Here is a 16,897-nt window from a genome sequence, read left to right as displayed (position 1 = left end):
AAGATGTACCTGTGTCCTGGTTGTAGCTGCCTCTTGTTTATGGTAGCCTTAGATCTATAAAACTCTGTTGATGTATTTTTTAAACAGATGATGTATTTACTTCATTTCAGCTTTGTAAACTCTATTCTTAGAAGCTCATGATTTGTACTACCAGTCCTTGGGAAATGTATAAGATTCAGATAATTTTCTTACTTAACTGTCTTATTAAATATCATTGGAATTGGATAGTTGTTAATTGGCTTACCTAGCGGGTTGGGTTAGGTGCTATCACGACTAGTTGGATTTTGGGTCGTGACAACACTCTTCGTTTCATGAACTCTCTTCCTCATATTATAATATAAAAATAATTGTACGGCATCACCCTTCGTGCTTTTAGTCTAATCTTCACATTATAATATAACAACAAGTACGAAAACACCCTTCGTGCATAAATCACTCTTCCTCACAAGTACGGAAATACCCTTCGTACACTTCACTCTTCCTCACCCAAGTATATATACATCAACAACAAGCAAAGTAGGAAGCATGGATAACATCAAGAAGAGTAATGAAGCAAAATACACCACGTGAATGACAATCACAGCTTTTGCACCAATAAACAAATCAATAAATTTCAAGAACCTCATTGTTCAAGTATCTCAACAAAGCTCAAACATGATCTTCAACATATGGAACCCAAGTATCTCAAGAATGACAGAAATAGACTTGTATTCATGATTTAGATATAGTTACGACCGAATTTAGCACATTAATTGTCTCATAAAGAGTCCATCATATTTAGTCAAGTTGTAATAAGTTGAAGCATGCTCTCTAGCATGGATATTTGTGCTCACATTATTATGGAAATCAAGTAAAACATGAGGCAAGAAAATCAAAAGGTTCAACAAGGCACAAAGAATCATATAATCTACCCCCGAGCATAGATAACCTTGGCCATGAACACACGCTCGTCACCTCGCATACGCATCACCCCCGCATGTAGCGAACAATACTATTTTATTAGGAAAAATTCTCCCAACAAAGCTAGGCAAGACACTTACCTCATTCTGGAATAATTTCCACAATCCAATACTATCTTTCTTAAAAATACTCCTCAAAATGATCAAAACCTAATCAAATATCATCTAAGGAAGTCAAACAATGCTAAAGAAAACATTCCCGATCAATAAAGGTTCAATCTTTGCCAAAATTCTAATAGACAATAAAAGTCAATCGGAGCCCACATGGTCTAAATCTGAAATCAAGATCAAATCCCGATGACCCATAACCCCACGAGTCCAAATATATAATTTATTTCGAAATCCAACCTCAATTTGAGGTCTAAATCTCAATTTTACAAAATTCCTAAATTCTACCCAAAACCCAATTTTTAGCCTATGAAATCTTAGATTTGATAATGAAAATTCATGAATAAGTAATGAAAATTGATGAAAACAAGTTAAAGTTACTAATCTATGAAGTTGGGAAGAAATTGCTCTCCAAAAATCGCCCTATGGAGTCTAGGTCTCAAAAATGGTGTAAAATGAGCTTAGTACCGAAATTCCTAATTTTTACCCAGTTGCAGATATCGCGCAATTGCGACGTTCGCAAATACGAACCACTGATCACAAATGCGGTCAGTGTCTGAGCTTTTCTGATGTCGCAAATGCCATGCATTGATCGCAAATGCGAACCGAGGGACCACCGATGCGAAATTGGCTTCGCATATGCGAAGCTGTCCGATGTTCTCCAAAGTTGCAAATGCGACAAACCAATCACAGCGACGGAGGCCACCCCGTCGCAAAAGCGAAGCTGCCTAGCCCCTTCCAGCATCTCAAATGCGAGCATGATCTCGCAAATGCGAGGCTTGCACTTGCAAACAGTACCACGCAAATGAGAGAACTGCAGGCTTTCACACCAGAATTTCTCAGCTATGCAAAAATGTTCCGCAATCAATCAGAAACTCACCCGAGCCCCTCAAGCTCCAATCCGAACATTCACACAAGTAAATTAACATCATACAAACTCGCTCGCGAACTTAATTTATCAAAACAACAACAAAATTCAAGAATTGATCATCAAAACTCAAGATTTTCAACTTCAAAACTCAATTTGCCAATTTTTCACATAACACGCCGAAATGGCCTCGGGTCACCCAGGACTCCAACCAAACATGCATACAAATCCAAAATCATCATACGAACTGACCGGAATCGTCAAAACACCGATCCGTGGTCGTTTACCAAAAACGTTGACTGTTGTCAACTCTAGCCATATTTAAAGTCAAAAATCTCATTTTCTTCAAAATTTCACATTAAATTTTTCAAAAATCGACACAAACCACACATGCAAATCATAAGTCATTAAATAGAGCTATGAAAAGTCTCGAAACACAAAAAAGGCAACTAGTACCCAAAACGATCGATCGGATCATTACAATCGTACCTTTATCTTTGCGCTACCTCTTTACATGCCACTTTCTCAGCTCTCACAATTTTGTTTGGGGATATAAAGGTAAGAGTCTCATTCAACGTTTTAAACATTCATCACAAAGTTTTACTTTGTTCTATTTCAACCAAACACGTCATCAGTTTGTTTCAATTTTTACACTTCTATCCAAATCTTATTTATAAAACTAGTTCCAGCACTTAAAATCTTATTTATAAAACTAGTTCCAGCACTTAAAAGTGCTTTTAGCGCTTGTGCTCATAAGTCACTTTTTTTTAACTAAATCCAAATGGGCTCATAGAAAAACTTGATTCGGGACAAAAGTGAAGGTGTATTCTCTAACATTATCAAAGGGAGGGAAAAGAACCTGCAAAAAATACAATATTTTCATGGTTATCGTATTTTATTTTCAGTATATAACAAGATAGTCAAATACAGAATATCAAAAATCTTAAAAACTCTGTCGGGATCGACAAGAAAAAGGAGCCAGGTGCAAGATAGACCCACGTATACATGCATCAGTTTCTTCAACAAACATGATGTTATTGAGCATAACAAAAGCATATTGTTACAGGAAGGGCATTAACCCTTAACTCATGAAATAAAACAGTACAATGAGTCCATTTCTACATCAAATCCTATCACAATCTTGTTACACATCAAGGAATAAACCAGCGTAAAGTACGTCGAAGTACATGAGAACTAGAGAGCAACTTCTCATTCTTCGGCTGCACTTGCAGCACTTAGATCCACATTGAGGTCCAAAACCTGAAGAAAGCAATTGAGTCATCTTGGTTAGATCCTCCACATAAAATAAATACATCTTTTACCAAGTACAAACTCCGTTCCCTGCACCATAGGAAAGGGGTGGGAAGACAAGAAATGGAAGGTTATAATGAATGCTAACTGAAGTATTGTGGAGGGTATTCAGATACAGAAGCTCCGCCTTTGAAAGGTAAAGTATCATGCTATCTGGATCCTATTTTAATCCAAATCTACAGCTGGTACAATAACCTTTCTACCTAGACTCACATCGCACCTCACAAACCCAAGCATTTGGCATAAAAAGATTTAATAAGCCATCAATGAAAAGTTGTTAAGATAAAAAACATTCAAGATCAAAAAGAAACTCTATACCAGCATCACATAATGCATGCTTCTCATAATTGAGATTTGGAGGGGGGGAAGGAGAAGGAAAAAGAACGGAAAGGGAGCAATTTTGTTGTTACATAAGTAATTAGGGATGCTATTAGAAACCCTCAATCTATAAATCTGTTATCAGAACTGAACCTTAACCTTACTTGATATAGCAATTTGTCATACCCTGTCAGAAACAGACTATTTATCAAGGAATCAGCTACAGTATTCAGCTGCACTCCCTTTAACTTATTCAACTTTGATGTAGAATTTGTCCCATTATCAACTATGGAACTCCAGAACAAAGGGAAAGTTATACATGTATGAACATCAGCCAATTCTCCCCGTCTCCCACACACAAATGAGGGACGAACATGCCAATACTCATTTTTGGACAGACTAGTCTGGCTACCATCAAATTATTAGAAAAAAAATCCAATGATGATACGTCCTCTCTTTCTCAGGTATCAGTACCAGAATACAGTGCAAGACCTAAATTCCCATCAATTAGAGTTATTGTTTCTTTCAAATAAGGAATCAATTAGAGTTACTGTTCTGGGGATACGAGAGCTGCGGCTAAACTACTTTCCATGAACAGCGATCCCTTCTCAATACTACGTGAATTCTGCATATGACATCGAGCAAAGATATGAAAGTGTACTGAACTAGCAGAGAGGGGTGTTACCAAATGAATCAAGTTTCTGCAAAGTACTATGTCCTCCCCCGCCCTCGCAACCGACAAAAAGTTTTAAAAAAAAAAGGAAAGAAAAGAAATCACAAACTAATTTATCGCACTATCTTTTGTTGATCTACCAAAGTTAGCATTCAATTACCAAAATCTTTTCCTTTTTTCTATTTACTAAGAGATACGTAAGAAGGTAAATGCTCAGCAATAGGACATGAAAAATGATGCATGGCCTACTTTTCTTAAACTTCTGCAGAATGTCAAAAAGGATGGGCAGAGAGCAAAGGGTTGACCTCCTTTAACAAGTTCAATGTTTTCCAGAATATGCTAAAACATACCTTTCCAGTTATCAAGGTATACATATTGAGCACATCATCAACAGTCGACTCAAAGTGAGTTGTGGGATCATAGCTCTGTTCAAACAGAAAACCGGACATGTCATGCTAGGTAGACTTTATGACAAACAGATTCAGAAGTGACTCAAAGAGACTCACAGTTGAAATAAAACAGTTATCTAATGAGGGCTCATTGACAGGTTCAAATCTGTCATATGCTTCAAAGAAGATCTCATCAATTTGTCCTAGAAGATCAATGCCAGGCTTGAGTTCACTCTCTGGATTATCAGTTTCTGCCTCTGTTGAGACAAATGCAATGAATTTGCCCTTTGGAGCAACATTATGAGTGTAAGAACAACAGAACAGGTACCTGAATATCCAAATATTCAAGCATGAGTAAGAAGATCCCACTTATTTCCAAAATATTACGTTTTCTTTACAAACCAAGTCAGAAGAATAAACATTTTCAAGGATGAATAGCTTCTCTAGGAGTATAACAACAACGACAACAAGAAGCCCAGTGGAGTCCCACAGGTGGGGTCTAGCTTCTCTAGGAGCATAATAAGTAGAAATAGTAGCGGCACTAATGCCAATCAGCAATAAGATCATCTCTCAGACCTGCTAATTTTCCTTTTCTTTCTGAGGATCGAGAAATCCGTCTAGGGCCAAACCTCAGGACCAACCGCTGCCTTCGAACTCGGGAATATTGGGCCCGCCACTTTACCCTTCTCCACTTAAATATCAGGCTTAGTTCGCAGGGCAGCTCGAACCTATGACCTAAGTCGCAAGTCCCGCAACCTTTGCCACTTGAACTAAGCCCTAGGGGCTCTCGCGGATCTACTAATCATTAAGTATAATGTTTATGATTCTTTGCATTAGTTGTTTGTTCAATGCTAAACCAGAACTCCCAAGCAATGATTCATCGCTTGTAGAATGTCTGTTGATACAATAACTAGTTACAGCGCGGATTCATAATCCATGTTTCTACTACTCGAGGAAGCTGATTACAGTTGGTAAAGATCAACAATGCACATAAGCTGATTATTCTCCACGTCTCTGACCATCATTCTATGCAGTTCTGGACTTTGAATAACAAATACAATAAATACTTGAAATCAACTAAACAAATGCGCTAAGTGATGTGCTGTCTATCAAGAAGTGTCTGCACAATCACATTCCCCCCACTAGTACCTAAAGATGAGAATCCAATTGCAGATAGATAACTTTGCATTGAAATTTGAGACCTAAGAAAGCTGAAGAGCCATTTCCAGGATCCATTTATAAATGAATCAACCATGTCAAGCTCAGCCAAATTACCATTTTACTTATAATGGCACAGAAAACATACCGATTCCAGCAACAATCTATGCAAAGATGAAATGGGATTACAAGGGCAGAACAGTTAAGAAAAGGAATGTGCCGAAGCCAAGTAACTCCCTCGCTTCTTTTATTTTTTTTGGGGGGGGGTTGGACTTAAGACACTTGCCCAAAATAAATGCAATGGAAAGAATCTAATCACCCACCCCCACCACTGATAATAAATTAAAGAAACAACAGAAGACATCAAGTTAAGGGAATCAGTCATAAAAAATAATATGAGCTTTGAAATGTAAAAGTAAAACAGTATCACAATGTAAGAGAACGAACTTAGAAAGTCACGGAAAATTGGAGTGCATCGTTATGATACTTAAGGTCTTCCAAATGTCGAAAACTATAAGTCACATACCATAATATATCAGATAGAGTGCGAGTGAATTTAATGCATGGCAAACGTTGCATATATATTAAATTGTGAGATCATTATAGTTAGAATAAAGAAATTAAAATGCAATTAGTCGTCATACATCCTAAGGATAAATTTAATAAAAATTGTTCTAATCTAAACTTAATAAAAATTGTTCTTTTCTAATAAATATTTAAAAAAATATCTTTTTGTTATTTAATGAAAATTGCTCACTCAACCGGGGCAAGATAAAACGTCATGACTTTGAGCTGAATAAAGTTTACCTAGTAAAATGATGATTATCATTTATATGTGTGGATTTCTATGCTATGGCTGTAATTTCTTTATTTGGTGATAAATAAAATGTTTAATTACCAAAAAGAAATGAAGATTATCCATGCAATAGTACACCAGCTATCAAGAAGGATCAAACAGGTCTAATGACTGAGCTAAATTTTGTTTCAAGTGTAAGCTTTGGTTCCTAATCATTTGTTTAGCTTTTAGCTCCACCCTGAGACTAGAAACAAAATAAATTATTTGCAAGATACTGGAGAAAAACTTACATATCAGATTTACGGCCCAATTGTTTTTGGGGTAAGATAATTTGCACCGAGTGAGAATCATTGGTATTAGGAATTGGGTGGCTCATAATTGCAATAGCTCTTGCAACTTTTCCAACCTTTCTAACCTGCAATAAATGTCTTGGGTTTATTAATTTATCGAAAACACTTAAAATGATTAAGCCGGACATCCCAATAGTAAGTAGTTTGACATCTCCTAAGCTACATTGTCCACGCGTTCATTGTGATATACTCAGACAATGGCCTTTTCTTCTTTGATAAGTCAAAAAATTTCATTAAGCACCAAATTGGTGTAAAATTTATGTGCAAGACATCTACGTGACTCTACTTGAGTCATCCATTATCTTCCAAGTTCCACCAAGTTTGACCAACCTCCTGTACAACATGGTATTTTCTCCTTGTACTGAGAATGGCCAAATGGAATGCTAAATAAGACATGCTGGCTATATTATATTTAAGAAGTCACTAAAATTATCAGCTCAGAGCATTTATTACCTTGTTGGTCAAGTAAGAAGGATCACATACAACTTTCTTGCACTTAGCTGTCTCTCCTTCTGAAGTGACACCACAAACCTTTCCTTCTTCATCAAACTCTACCTGGAATTTGAGGAGAAATTCTTTTGAGGACAAAAATCAAAGACATCTTTTATACACAGCCAATACAGAAATATAAACTGTACCTTGCATTCAGGTTTATTCAACATATAGGTGCCACCATACACAGCACTAAGTCGAGCAAATGCCTAAGTTAAGCAAAAGATACACCAAATAGAAATTATTCAATCAAGGAAAAAAAAAAGTTGAAGATGCTTTTTTAAGATGATGGAGGATGACTAATAATAACAAAAGCAGAAAATACAAAATTTAATGAGGAACTCAAGGTAGTACCTGGGGAAGCTCTCCTAATCCGTATAAAGGGTAGATATATGGTGATCCTCCTTGAAAACGTGCAAGAGACTCAGCATACAGCTGTCACATTACATGGAACAAAAGTTCAGACATAAGCACGTGGAATTTTAAATACCACTGGCTTAAGAATTCAAAGGAGGAACAATTCGATTCACCTTCATTCTCTTCACTGTATCCACCGCAGGTTCATCTAAGTAGCGGTCATCTCTATGTAGTGCCAATGCATGACCAATGAAGTCCATAGTGTTGTCATCAAGACCATATTTTCTGATAAAATAAAGAATTACCATAAGCAGCAGAACGTGGGGGTTTACAAATAAATTACAATATATTATAGGCAATGCTGACAAACATTTTTTATGCCAACTTCTACAAATTGACAATTTCAGAACATTAAAAGATCATAAAAGAAAACACATGAGAGATTAAATATTAGGATTTCAACAATTTCTAATCTTTTAACCATCAGATCATCTCACCACTACAGAAGCATGTTAGAAAAATAAGGCCCATTTTGGTCTAGTGGTAAGAGTCCAGCTCGTGATATGTGGATTAGGCGCGGTCACAAGTTCAGCCCTGCAGCAGACAAAAGTCCGGTGTTTAAGTGGAGAAGGGTAGATGTGCAGGTCAATTATCCATTGAATTTCGAACCATGCGCCAGCTGACCATTGGGATTTCTCGGTTAAATAAAAAAGGACCTTGGACCTAACTCAACTCCAATAACTAACTCATGAGGTGACGATTGCCAAAACCATATTAAGGAGACAATGACCAATTTCCTCAACTAATGTGGGACACATTAAGAAAGCATAAGACAAATCAGACATTTTACAAACACCTACCGTTAATTCTACTCACTAGTTTCCTTTTTTTTAGATAAAATTGTACTCACTACTTTCTTCTCACAAGCTCATAATAAACAGGTACAAAAGATACAAAATCTAAGACAATTTAGCAACGATTATCTCAGACACGAAAGGCCTCAACTGATATATGGGAAAAAATAAGGAAGTTCAGGAGCTTACGCTATAAGCTCTCTTGTTGTCACTCTTGTTAGATCCATCCCCTCATGTGTCTTAGGATCACTCTCATTATAATCCTGAACATAGATAAAGAATTTCCGTGCACGGCGTTTCTCAAAAATGCCCATTAAAGGAGATTTAAGTGCCTCCATATCTGTGGCAGGCACCTTGTGGACCTACTTCATCAAGTAAATGGGAACTGTAGGTTAGAGCAACGAATAGTCTTGAAACTAAAAGCTGACATCTCACGACAACACCAAAGAATGAAAAGAAGTGTACCTTTCCTTTACTATACACAAAGCTTCCATCAACCGCTTTGAAGTACAAATATTTTGTAACGTCGGTGTGGATTAGAACTCGTACAAGTGCACCATTAGCCATAATGAACTGCTCCAACCAATAAGTTAGAACACCAGCACATAATCAAGAGCTTTCCATCAAGCAGATAGTCAAAAGAGGAAGAGGAAAACCTTAGGGATCATGTCGACATTATAATCCCTGCTAGAACCCAATTGAGATGGAGGCTTGTCACTCCCCCTGAACCTCTTCCAGAGCTGAAAGCCAAAAACTACATCAGACACATGTCCAAAACAGAAAACACGATTTGTAAATAATTAGAGGACCCTTACCTGCACAAGATTGAGGGATGTCGATTCTCCTCCATAGTAGTCATTCCTGTCCATGTGCAGAACCTATTTACATGAAAGGAGCAGTAATTACTGAGATAATTCAAGTAAAATAGGATAGCAAGCATATCTCACAAAAAGAAAAAAAAAGAAAAAAAAAAGACATCAAGATAAAGAAAACAATAAATTGCTCTAGTTGATAGTATCTCCCCTTGCTTTCTTTGTACAGACAGGAGACTTGGTTGATCAAAGATATTGGCATCATCCACTGACATGTACATTTTATTTGCTATGTTGTATTATATTTCTACCTCATGCATAAACAACTAAGATCAATTGAGACAAATTCACAACATTCGCAAAAGAGATACAGCAATCTTATAAGAAATTTTACCTCGCAAAGGCTTCAATATAGCATACGGATATAGGTGGATAGTCAATTGTATGATTTGAATTGCATAATGCTTTAAGGCATTATTGTTATTGTTGTTGATATCTTTTATTACATGTTCGTTACCATTTTTATCTGGTTAACAATTAATGTTTATCATGAGATTTACTTGTAATTACCTTAAAAATGACCTGATTGTGTAAGTCTCTTTTACACCTAGAAGTTAAGTTCGAATTGAATTATGGCAAGTACATGTGAAACTCATGGAGAAAGGGATTCTGATATGGCAAGTGATGAACCATTGAAAAGTAAATGCGATAGCACAAAGAGCCCGTTTGGATAAGCTGATTATAGATAGCTGATAAACTTTAAGTGATGAAAAGCATTTTTAAGTGCTGAAACTGATTTTTTAAATAAGCATTTACGTGTTTGGATAGATGTGCTGAAACTAATAATAAGTAACTGATGTGTTTGGTAGAAAAGTGATGATAAGCTATTATTTTGTTAAAATGACAAAAATATCCTTAAAAACTTTACAAAAGATTATAAATTAAAAAAAAAATTTGTAAAGAAAAGTATGAACCACAATATGGAATGAAAGGAAAGTTATAAAATTTATTTTGGAAAAAATATTTTGTGAATTAAAAAATATTATTGAGGATAAACTAGTAAAAGCTTGCTTATAAGCTAAAAAGGCTCCAACTTATAACTTACGCTTATTTTAGTTTATAAGCACTTACACTTATAAGCACTTTAGATATTTAACAATGGCGTAGATAAACTAAAATATGATTATAAGCCAGTTTGACCAGCTCGTAAGGTTAGCCAAACACACTCAAAGAAAATGAGGGATAAAATAAAATAAAAAAAAGAAAATCCGGAAAAGGAAAACTGAAAATCCACAAGATAGATCAAACAAAAGGAAGAAACCGATCTCGAAGAAATCAAAAGTAGATAAACATCTTTAAGCTAATCCAAAGGGGGAAACTGTAAGTAATAGTATATATTTAATAAGAATCAGAAATCAAAAATGAAAAAACCTTAAGACCATCAACAGAGAGAAGACCACTGAGGATACATTCCTTGAGGCCTGTGCCAAGCACTATCACATCGTACTCTTCATCCATCTTTTTCTTTCGACACACAAAATTAATAAAGAGATTTGGATCTACTCCGATAGTTAGGGTTCTTCTATACTTAAAGCTAAAATGCCAAGGGTAGGAGTAGACTGTGTTGATGACGAACTCTATTTTTAAAAAATGACAAGTATGCTTTGATGATGGAACAAGGAAACGCCAACAAAGGGTTACGTTCCTATTTTTTATATTAATAAAAAGTTTCTTTTTGATTTATTTCGTTTTTATAATTCATTTATATTAATTATTATATTACTTTTTGTGTTCCATTTCATGTGATGATTTTGATTTAGTAATGGAAACTAATATAGGATGAAAGACATTTAAAATTTGGTGATCTAAATTACCCCATTAAAAGTAAAATTGAAAGCTTTTTTCTTTTCTTTTCAATGAAAATCACAAATTTTATTCAATAAAAAATAACCATGTATGCCACTTACTCATTGGACTTTAGAAATAGGATAACTCAAAAAATAACCAAAATTAAGCTCCCTTTTGATCATAAATTTTGGCAACTTGTTTTCAAAATTTTTTGAAAATATTATTTGTTAGTGGAATATGATTAGTTTTTGAAAAAAATAAATATTTTTTTCAAGTTACCAAAATCTCGTTTAGGATAGTTTCAGGTAAAAACTTTTATTTCACTCACAAAATTTCATCTTCTTTTCAAATAAAATGCATGTCTAAGTCACCCTATACTATCTACTACTTTATTTATCACCTTCAAAAAAAAAATTACATTTAAATACTTTCTAAATATAGAAATGTATAACTCATTTTCAAACGGACCAAAATGCATCATATAAATTAATACAAATATAAAGTATTTTTTCATTTTGGTTAATAAATAAAGTCCTAATAACTCAAAAGCATATTCTTCAGCAAAGTACATGGGATCGTGACTGAAGCAACCAAGATGCCTCTTGTCCATTACTATTAAATTAAACTCCCAGATTTGAAATCCTAAAAGAAACATGCACATCGATATATACCAAAGAAAAAAAATGTTATCGATTTTATATTTATATCTATATCTATATTTATTTATTTATATTTATCTATATCTATCTATTTATCTATATCTATATTATTATAAAAGCACGAATGTTTCACGCTAAATGTTAGATGACTAAAATATTCTCGTAATATTGATAGACTTTTATATCCTTCAAAATTTAAATTATCTCTTCAATATTTACGTCCAAAAACGTAAAAGTGTTTCAACGGAGTAGAATCCAAATCCATTGTAACGTAAACTATCCTATCAGGTTATGACTTTCACTCCGTTCGTTGGTTATTCAAATAAGGGTCAAACTTATGAAAATTTAAAGCCTTAAAATTGCCAACTTTCGGCAAAACATCGCAAATCAACCTACGGACTCCCAAATTAAATTTTGGGCATGCGCCAAGTCCAAAATCACGATACAAACCTATCGGAGCCATCAAAACACCACTACGGGATCGTTTTCACAAAAGTCAAAGTCTGGTCAATTTTTTTAAATTTAAACTTCTAAGTCAAGAATCAAGGGTCGAAATCAACCTGAAAGCTTTCCGGAACGAAACTAACCAACCCCGCAAGTCATAAAAGCATATACACACATGTGTGAAGCATGAAAAGGGGAAACGGGGCGCAATTACACAAAATGATCGATCAGGTTGTTACATTCTCCCCCTCTTAAACAAATGTTTGTCCTCGAACGTGCCAAGAATCTCTCCCAAGCCATCAAATCACTGTATAATAACTTACCATACACATAGGTGATACTACGTTACCCCAACCCACATAAGCCCGACAACATCATCCCAACCGGATATTATTCCTTTTACGCATGCCGAAAAGCCTTAAAATCAAATTTTCACATCTACCAAGGGCCCCATTATCACACAAACACACTGTAAAATCCTCAACGAGCTACAACAGATCATGCATACACCCACAAAGTAATACCACACGACATAACACATCATCTATACGCCCATAGCAATAATTCTGACTGCAATAATCGCCCATTACCAAACCTAGTACCGGCAAACAGACTCATATCATTTGAACCTTGTTCCAAACCTTCACAACATTGCAAATAATACAAGAAACATGCGAAACTCATAACCACTCATCCGGTCAACAAAGCCACCCCAAACACCACATGGGCACCCACATCGCAATTTAAACCCAACAAGCACAACTCGAATGTGACTAGAATATGAAAAGAGGAACACATAAGAGAACCGTCAAACAAGCCAAATAGGCACAACTCCTCACAGATACCATACTACAGACCCAATCCACAAGGAAGAAGCAAGACACACACAACAACCACAACAAATCTTGCCTTAATATGTCCTCTCCGCGGCATATAGCCTAGCACAAACACACATATCCATCAAAAACACCAGGTCTCATCCTTAACTCGGAATCACAAGTAAAATAAACATCATATCGCCTAAGACACTCTACCAACTAACCTCGTAGAACCAAAACCACAACACGAAACAAACTTCTCGTACCTGTAGAACACCTAGATCACCAATCAAGGACAAACCACCTAGAAATCACGTCAAAACCTACCGTATTTAACTAACAGAAAGTCCACCCAAACCTCAAAACCTACATTAGCAACCAAACCAAAACGATAGACACAGGCTATCACAATAAATTTCTCAACTAGCATGAGCACATGGACAGAGTACAAGAGTCACAAAACACAACCATATCTAAAGCAAGGTAGGATGAATCTTACCAATAAATGTGACTGGATCAAAGTAAAACAAATGTATCTCTATACTTACTAAACCATACCTGTAAGGATATCATCCGATGCATCAGCCTCTGCCCAACAAGAAAGAGCGTAATAATGGGCCTACCCTCTCCCTCTAAGGTGACCTCTACCCGCCTGACCTCTACCCTTGCTGGCGGTGCAGGTACATCAACAACTGGATCAGAACTCGTAGTGTGAATACCCCGCCATGACATATCTGTCTAGATTCTAGGATAATCTCTCAACATGTGGCTGGTATCTCCACACTCAAAGAAACCTCTCTGCTGACATGGCTGTGGAAGTTGTTCGGTACGGGTACTCTAGGACCCATGGATATCTGAAACACCCCATGAAGCCTGAAGTGCAAACTGAATTGGCTGGCCCACAAAACCTCTGCCATAACGTACCATGCCTCCAAAATAAGGACCAGTAGATCTTCCCGACCCACGTGACCTATGCCCTCTCTCTCCTGGTCTCGCATGCTCTCTAATCGGCATGCGATCTCTACCACCTGCTGAAAAGGAACATCCGTCTCCAACTCCCGAGCCATGCTGAATCGGATATCATAACCGAGCCCCTCAATGAACCTGTGAACTCTCTCTAACTATATAAACCAAAGCAGGTGCATGTCTGGACAAATCACTGAATCTAACGACATACTTTGACACTGACACAGTGCCCTGGCGTAGGTGCTCAAACTCTGCACGCCACGTATCCCAAAGGGTTCTAGGAACAAACTTTCTCAAGAACATCTCTAAAAACTGAGCCCATGAAAGTGAAGCTGCATCGTCTGGGCTACCCTCCTCGTAAACCCGTCACCACTGATACACTGCTCCCGACAACTGGAATGTAGTAAAAGCAGCCCACTCATCTCTACAATACCCATGGTGAGGAGAATACAGTGGCATTTTTCAAGAAAACCGTGTGCATCCTCTGAAGCTAAACCACTAAAAGTAGGAGGGTGATACTTCTTGAACCTCTTGAGTCTCTGCTCCTCCTCCTCAGATGTCCCTGGCCTGACCTCAGGCTGAACCGGAATAACAAGATGTGCTGACATGACACCTGGAACCTGACCAATTTGGACTCGCTGCTCTGGAGTACGGGTAGCGGGAGTCTGAGCTCTTACCCCGATCTGTGAAGTAGCTGGTGCAACCGGAATCAATCCCGTATGAGCTAATGTACCAAACATGCTCAGGAACTGTGCTAAGGTCTCCTAAAGTCTCGGGGTAGCAACGGGTGCCTCCGGTGCCTGTCCCCCCAATCGAAGCTACTGGTGGCTCCTCAGCTGCCGCTCTGACAGGTGCTCTAGCTATAGCACATGCACCTCATCGGCTTCTGCCTCTGCCTCTGCCCCGGTCCCTAGAAACACTGGCTCTGGGGGCAGCATCGTCAGTAACTGCAGCTCGTGTTCTCACTATCTTTGAGAGGATAGAATGACAAAAGCTCAAACTCCGAAATCAATAAACTCGCACGATAGGAATGAAAGAAGTAAAGTTTTTTCCTAATAGTTTTGTAGCCCATCGAAGATAAGTACAGACGTCTCCGTACCGATCCCTAAGACTCTACTAAACTCGCTTATGACTCGTAGCACCTATGAACCTAGAGCTCTGATACCAACTTTGTCACGACCCCAATTTCCCTCTGTATGATGTCGTGATGGCATCTAGTCCCTAAGACTAGGTAAGCCTAATACTTACTGAATTAAATGATAGAATTGAACCAGAAACAACTATTAAGCATGAAACTAAAATTTCTATAGTAAACCAATAATCCCGAGTGCAATACAATATCCCAAAACCGGTAGTACAAGTCATAAGTTTTACTGAGTTAACTAGGACTTTTTAAGTACAACTATTTCATAATAGAATAAACTGTACAAAGTAAAGTATTAGAAGGTGACTCTGAGCCCTGCGAATGCGACGATAAGTATACCTTGAGTCTGCACAGCAATGTGCGATCAACTTGCTAATGACCCACAAACTCCGGAGTACCTGGATCTACACAAAAATGTGTATAAAGCGTAGCATGAGTACACCACAGGGGTACCCAGTAAGTATCAAGACTAACCTCAGAGGAGTAGTGATGAGGGACAGTCAAGACACCTACTAGAAATGACAACCTGTACGAGTATAAATACGAAACTGACAAGGAACAAGATCAATATAAAGCTAAGCATGGTAAACGACAACAATACTTGCAACATAAACTAGAAGACATTATTATCAACAAGGAACAAACTGGTAATAGCATCGTAGGGTAGGCTTAATATAGTTAAGTGCGATGAAACCAAGTAAGGAAAACAAGTAACAACTCAATAAAAACGACTGTTTTCACACAAGATATATTCACGAGTTTCCCCGAGGTACCACACCTCATAATTTCAATTCACGAACCCTGATCCCTTGGCATCTTGTGCCCATATTATAATTCAAAAATCACACGGAGAACTCACGTGCTGCACAGATAACTCACGTGTCAATACCGTTAATACCTCATATCTGCACGGATAACTCACGTGCCAACAAAAACAATAACTCATGACCGCACGAACAACTCACGTGTCAATAGTACAACTCTCACACAGAAGTCAAGTAAACGAGAATACATATAAATGGTCAATAAACGTCAAGATTCATCTTCTTAAACCGATATGAGTGATTAATTACGTGTATGCTTTTGTAAGTGTTCTACCACAACTCAAGTCAACAAGTAAGAGTAGAGACAACAAACGGTACATAGGATGCAACATAACGAAACATAAAATGCATAACTCACACAAGGTAGGCACACCACTACACAAATATCATCAATAACAATTCCCCCAGGCTATCACAAGTCATCACAAATCATGCCTGACATAGCCCCCTTGTTTCTCCATGTGCGCAATAATAAAGTAAATGTCCGCCTTGTCTCGTCACACACACATAATAATATTCCCGCCTTGTCTCGCCACATGCGCAACCCACCCACACACACACACACATACATATATATATATATATATATATATATATATATATATATATATATATATATATATATATATATATATATATATATATATATATATATATGTATATCGAATATATCGAATATAGCTTATATATCTTAATAACAATAGCACGGACAACTCACGTGCGAACACCCTGACAATCCTCTCAACAAT

The 16,897-nt window shown here is 37.0% G+C and overlaps 1 protein-coding gene across 1 annotated transcript; it reads right to left on the bottom strand.

Moving 5' to 3' along the window:
- Window positions 1–2,949: 2,949 nt before the first annotated feature.
- LOC107767440 (guanosine nucleotide diphosphate dissociation inhibitor 2) lies at window positions 2,950–11,129 on the bottom strand. The gene is made up of 13 exons (XM_016586449.2): window positions 10,877–11,129; window positions 9,449–9,511; window positions 9,290–9,373; window positions 9,099–9,206; window positions 8,823–8,995; window positions 7,953–8,064; window positions 7,777–7,857; window positions 7,569–7,631; window positions 7,384–7,485; window positions 6,871–6,995; window positions 4,744–4,954; window positions 4,588–4,662; window positions 2,950–3,195 (listed from the first exon to the last, which is right to left on the bottom strand). The coding sequence occupies exons 1-13, from the start codon at window positions 10,961–10,963 to the stop codon at window positions 3,145–3,147; spliced, it is 1,335 nt and encodes a 444-aa protein (XP_016441935.1). The 5' UTR covers window positions 10,964–11,129; the 3' UTR covers window positions 2,950–3,144.
- Between the last annotated feature and the right edge of the window lie 5,768 nt (window positions 11,130–16,897).

Source organism: Nicotiana tabacum, chromosome 21 (genome assembly GCF_000715075.1).
Source record: "Nicotiana tabacum cultivar K326 chromosome 21, ASM71507v2, whole genome shotgun sequence".
NCBI classification, from domain to species: domain Eukaryota; kingdom Viridiplantae; phylum Streptophyta; class Magnoliopsida; order Solanales; family Solanaceae; genus Nicotiana; species Nicotiana tabacum.
This window is presented reverse-complemented; position numbering and strand designations above follow the sequence as displayed.